The sequence below is a fragment of the Setaria italica genome, chromosome II, assembly GCF_000263155.2.
Source record: "Setaria italica strain Yugu1 chromosome II, Setaria_italica_v2.0, whole genome shotgun sequence".
NCBI classification, from domain to species: domain Eukaryota; kingdom Viridiplantae; phylum Streptophyta; class Magnoliopsida; order Poales; family Poaceae; genus Setaria; species Setaria italica.
The window spans coordinates 38027087-38033247 of record NC_028451.1 but is presented as its reverse complement, the minus strand read 5'-3'; the positions used below and the strand labels follow the sequence as shown (position 1 = coordinate 38033247).

General features: G+C 57.2%; 1 protein-coding gene across 1 annotated transcript; it reads left to right on the top strand.

Moving 5' to 3' along the window:
* Positions 1–2966: 2966 nt before the first annotated feature.
* LOC101759400 (homeobox-leucine zipper protein HOX6) lies at positions 2967–4514 on the top strand. Its single transcript, XM_004957376.3, has 2 exons — positions 2967–3684; positions 3833–4514. The coding sequence occupies exons 1-2, from the start codon at positions 3328–3330 to the stop codon at positions 4187–4189; spliced, it is 714 nt and encodes a 237-aa protein (XP_004957433.1). The 5' UTR covers positions 2967–3327; the 3' UTR covers positions 4190–4514.
* Positions 4515–6161: the final 1647 nt, after the last annotated feature.

The following is a 6161-nucleotide window of genomic DNA, read 5'->3' as shown; positions in this document are numbered from 1 at the left end:
GAACAGTGACCGATCATGACGAGCGAGCTACCAGAAAACACTTGGCTTCGTACGAGCAGTACTAGCTCCTTTCCTCCTTATCCTGTTCGTAACTAGGAGCACTTTAATCCTCGGAGCAAAGCAAATAAAAGCTAGCTCCATGCCCGTTGATCGATCTTGACGCTCTGCTGGTCTGCTGGAGTCATCAGTTTCGACGACTCAAAGATCCTAGGTTGGCCAGCGTTGGCCATGGAGGTTTCGGATTTCGCATGAACAGGCATAGTACTGTGACAATCCTCTCGAGAGGAGATCGCGGACGAGTCAACCAGCCAGCGATTGTCTCCGTCGATCCGTCGGTGCGGAGCGGAGCCCGCGGTTGACTGTTGCTGTTCACCCCCGGGCTTGTCCTGGTCGAAGAAACCAATATCCGCGCCTGTCGGGAAGGATCAGGATTCAGGACGTCCGTCCACCCCAAACAAAACAAGCTCGATCTCCCCCACGCAGAGATACAGTAGCAGCCATTCTAATTTACCAGCTGAAGATTTAACCTCGCCAATTGAACGTGCAAAAAACCTGTACTGGTACTTGCAGTTGCAGTGTATGACGAATGGATCGAGCAAGGCAGCAAGCCATACAGTACAGCAGCTCGGTAAAGAAGCCTGTCAGATCCGGGACAGGTTATTCGGTAGCTACAGCAGTACAGTGCTCCTACGGGCTACGGCAGCATGGAGAGCAGGGCCCACTCCCAGTGACACGTAGAGGCACCACGCGATGGACGTAGCTAGTCAGCTAGCTAGCGGCTAGATGCCGGCGGCGGCGTAGCGCAACCTCACACGCAACTCCGGGAGCCAGCTGCAGGCACCAAGCACTGTAGCGTCGCGGCATGGGTGCGCGGCCAATCGGGGAGGGAGAGGTGGGTGGAGCGGAAGAAAGGCGCGGGGCCGGGCGGGCGGCCAGCGGAGGCCAAATCCGGGCACTGTTGACGCCGACAGGTGACGGGATCGAGATGCGTGTACGTGTATGCGCACCGGTGGCCCTTGTCGATTCCGCGCTCCAGTCTCCAGCGTCCAGCTCCAGGGAGGGGGGCCATGCTGCCGAGCAGCCGAGGCGTACGTGCTGCCGCTGGCCGTGGCCGATTCCTCGCCTCTCGTCCGCCGCCCCCATGCCGCGCGTGGTATCACCGCAGCGCACCGCACACCAGCGCGCGCCGATGGCGATCGATCCATCCATCGGCGTTGCCGTTGCTGTTGCGGGAGGGTCCATGAACAGTCCCACCGTCGTGGCGGCATTAATGCCGGGTAGGTTCTTGTTCGCCTCGATCGGTTCCGGACCGAGCTCTATCTGCTCGGCGATGGATTTGGATAGGTTTGGTTGGGACGAGCTGAGCTGAGCTGGTCATCACCGGCGCGTGCAGGTACGGGTACAGTGTTCGAACAAAATCCGTCTCGCGCGCACAATTAAAGCCATGCTCAAACGTACATCCTAAGCCATATTTAGCAAATGTAAACCAAACCCCCGCATTAAAGGAGATGCTGCGCCTCTGAATGGAATAAAATCCAGACCCGCACACATGAACAGGAAAAACTCTCACGTCGCACCTGAACGGAATTTTCTATGCATTCAGTCGATTGCAAGAAAGGCGACAGGCCTTGCCAGTCAACGACGGGTAACTTATCAAGGCACGAAATTCTGGGACCTGATAAGATAGCAACCGGGAAGGCATCAACCTTCAACCACACAAGAGCCAGCCATCAGCATTCAGCAGTAGTTTAGGCGGGTTAGTGGACTCCAAAGCGCCAGCAGGGCTGTGCGTGCGTCAAACTTTCCCGCCGGGCGATCACACGGCCCAAACGGAACGCGCCAGCGGCCCGGGGAAAGGAGGACACCTGGGTGACATGTGCAGGAGAGCCGATAGCGTTGATCGCTGCCTGGCTGGCTCTCCCCGTCTCCCGATCCGGCCGCGCCGCCTGCTTTCCTACCCTCGCCTGTCAGTTTCCTCGTCCCGGCACAGGTGGTGAGGCTAAACCGAAACGTTTTGCGCGCATCAGCGTGAGTACGTGAGTCATGGGCGCTGTGGTCGTACCGCGTATCATACTGTTGGTAAATTGCGTGATATGTGCCGTGTGATACTTTTGGTGCCGATCGAGTCCAAAATGTACGCGGGAGATTGTTGTTGCCACGGAAGTTGGCAAGGTTGACGCTCTTTGCACGTTTGCGGCAAGCGATTAACTCCGCCGCGCCCTGTCCTGATCGAGCAGCGACGAAGCGAAGACTTCGGTTTCGGAGGGAGAACGAAACAGCAGCTAGCGAGCGCCCGCCGAATCGAACGAGCCTGCCTGGTAGGCTGGTAGCCACCCGCGGTCGCGTGATCGAGCACACCACGCGCACAGCGTCACACGGCGCAGCTCCCGCCGGGCCCGGCCAAATCCAGCGTAGCAAAACGGCACCGCGCTCTAACCGTGTCGTTAACCGCCGCCGCCATGCCCCCACGCAGTCACACACGCCAGCCACGACGTGCGACGCCAGCCGCCGCCGCCGCCGCGCCACCACCATCACGGAACCGCGCGCGCCCCGAGAGGCTCGATCGGCTCGGCGGCGCGGCAGGTAGAGAGGTAGCTAGGCTGGCACGGAGACGGCGACGCCACTGCCCACCCGACACGTCCCTCCCCCTCGAGCCCCTGCCCATTTTCCCACCTAACCAACCAGCCACGCGCACGCGACGCAACGGACCCGGAGCGCGCGGCGCAGAAACGCGACGCCACGCCGGCAATTTGTTAACGTTATCCCCGTCCCCCGCCCGCGCCGCGCGTAGCCTCCCTACTCCCTCCGGCATCCGCACCGCACCGCACCAATCGGGTCGCGCCGCTGCCAAGGTGGCGCGGCGCCGTAACAAGCTTCCACCACGCCACCACTCGCGCGCGCTGGTAAAAAATCGCCGCGCCGATGCCGATATATACGTGGCCGCCACCGGCTTGCAGGGTCTCTCCTACTACCCCCCGCGCGCGCTGGCGCTGGCTGGAGAGAAGGGAGAGAGAGACGAGAGATAGGGATCGGGAGCGAATTCTGTGCCCCCCTGCCCGGCCCGCGACAGCGACGCGGCCGCAGCGGGGCTCCCGGGCTACAGAGACGCGGGGGGCGAGGGAGAGGGACAGGCCGCGCCCGCACGCCACCGCGCTCCATTGGCCGCGCCGTTGCCATCACGCCGATTAAACTAGTCGATCGCCCGGCTCTCGCCAGCTTGCTTCTCGCCTGCGATCCGGCTCCCCCCGTTTCCTCCTCTTCTCCAGCAGGGAAGGCAGCTGCTTCAGCGAGCTAGGGGAACTAGCTAGCCTAGCTCTACAGCTAGCCATGGAGGGCGAGGACGACGGGCCGGAGTGGATGATGGAGGTGGGCGGCGGCGGAGGGAAGGGCGGCAAGGGCGGCGGCGGGCTGGACAAGAACAAGAAGCGCTTCAGCGAGGAGCAGATCAAGTCGCTCGAGTCCATGTTCGCGACGCAGACCAAGCTGGAGCCGCGCCAGAAGCTGCAGCTGGCGCGGGAGCTCGGCCTGCAGCCGCGCCAGGTTGCCATCTGGTTCCAGAACAAGCGCGCGCGTTGGAAGTCCAAGCAGCTCGAGCGCGAGTACTCCGCGCTCCGCGACGACTACGACGCGCTCCTCTGCAGCTACGAGTCGCTCAAGAAGGAGAAGCACGCGCTGCTCAAGCAGGTTGGTTGCTGATCTTGGTCTTGGCTACATCTCTCGTGCGCCGGCCGGATGATCACGGCGCTGCTAAATAAGTCCTTGTTCATTGTCCCAAGCATGCAATTCATCGCTCATACGTCATACATAACGATCTCTTGGTTCACGCTTGCAGCTGGAGAAGCTAGCCGAGATGATGCAGGAGCCGCGGGGGAAGTACGGCGGCAATGCCGGCGCCGTCGCCGGGGAAGACGTGCGCTCGGGCGTCGGCGGCATGAAGGAAGAGTTCGCGGACGCCGGGGCGGGGCTTTACTCGTCCGATGGCGCCGACGGCGGCAAGTTCGCGCACTTCACGGACGACGACGCCGGGGCCCTCTTCCGGCCGTCGCCGCAACAGCCGGCCGCCGGGTTCACGTCGTCGGGCCCGCCGGAGCACCAGCCGTTCCAGTTCCACTCGAGCTGCTGGCCGTCGTCGACGGAGCAGACCTGCAGCAGCTCGCAATGGTGGGAATTCGAGTCCCTGAGTGAGTGAGCAACAACTACTTGCTTTGTCGTCGGATCATGCAACGATCACAAGCGGATCGCTCGGTCGGTCCAGAGCACGTAAGGTCGAGTCCGTAGAGATGATCGATCAGACCCAAGAGCGACGGTGTACATAGCTTCATCGGTAGATCAAAGTCCAGTTCTGTCCAGGCAGTTTCTTCTTCTCCCCGTCATCATGCAAACGAGTTTTTCTCTTTTCCCCGCCCCACTGTTGTCGGTACCACCAGATCATGTAATCCAGGAACATGTAGAGAAAGATCAAACCAACTTATAGAGAGAAGGTCACATGCGAGCCAGTTGATTTGCCATGTTCAGTGGGCTGCTATCTCGTTCTTTATTTCGTTGTTTCTTTCTCCCAAGTCCCAAAGATGACGAACAGCTAGTAGAGTAGAGAGAACCAGAACATGAACATGAAAGTACAGGTTGCGAAAAGACGCCGACGTGGATCGAGATTCTTAATCGAGCAGGAGAGGAGGGGAAGGGAATCGAACAGCAAGGCTCAGTACAGTACGGGAGGGTACAGGGTGGCACAGATCACACAGGTAACATGCATGCAGCCATTCTTTTATGCAGAAGAATAGAAGATGATAAGGCGCGTTGTTTAGGTCAAGCCGGAATGCATATCATAACAATATAAATTTGATGCGAGATCTCTAGTGTAGTTTAGTGAGTCTAGTCTGGATCGCACTCCAGTTGACGACGGCAAAGGAAGGTACAACTGGAAGGAACGAAAGGTAAGAGTCTGAATGGGCGTAGTAGCTGTTCTTCGAAAAAATCGCTAAACCATATTGTTCGTGATACAGATGGGTTTATCAAAAGAAATCCTTCGATAATATCAAAACTTTGAGTTGCCCGGAATATAATTTCTCAGTGCTGATAATTTATGTAATTTTTCGTGGAGTGGAATTCATCAGATCACTTCCTTATCTGTTTTGAACAAATGATCAAATGGGGCATGCGCTCATCGTCCTCGTACAACAAATCCTCATGGGGCTTGCGTGATTGTACTTGAATAAGCTTGTGTGATTCGATGAGGTCGTCGCGTCGAGCGAGTGCACTGATGTTAAGCTAAGTAAATCATGCATGCTGGCCGATGCATCACTCTACCAGCTTCATGCTGGATCATCATCAAACTATTTTTAGGACTCAAATTCAAATGAAGTCAATACATGATGCTGGACACCGAGACCTTTGATCCTTGGCTTATCCTAGTTCTAGCAGTTTCTACGAAGACTTATCCTAGGTATAGAAGGGACTGGAGTTTCACACTCCGCCGTAGCTAATTTAAGCTTCTATCCTGACAGCGACCAACGCAAACGTGGTAAAAAGTACATGTTTTTGTTTGTCACTGATGCCGATTTCGCCTCCGCGACAACGAGTCAGACCCAATTCTGACGCCTCCGACAGGATTACGCCCTCGACGAATGCAAGTTACCCCCCAGTAACTAACATAAGACCAAATCACCCACTGTTTATCCGGATGCACACGCAACGCGACCCGTCGGATTCAAGCTGTTTTATTCGGCGAGGTCTCTCTCTCTCGCGCTCAGCTGCTGCCGCGCGGGCCCCACGGCATATAATGACATGTCACTGTACCGCACTGGTGACGATATAGAATCCTAGATACTATAAACCGAGCTCTGTTCGTGATAGCACCGCCCAGCAGGGGCCTAGAAGAATTTTCAGTCAGGGTCTCAAAAAAAAAAAAAATTGGCGACGACGAGTGTGAGAGGCGATCACGCCCATGGCTCCAGAATATCACAGGCGCTTGTCGTGTTATCGTGAAGGTGGTTAGCGTTGCTTCCATCTAACCGATATGGGTTCCACTCAACGTGACAACTCATGACCCACGTATTCTAAGCGACGCGTCCCTGTCAAAGGTAAAGGCCCCATCGGAGAAGGGAAAGGCCACGCCAGGCCGGGGAAATAATTTAATTTAATCCGGATTAGTGGTATCAAAT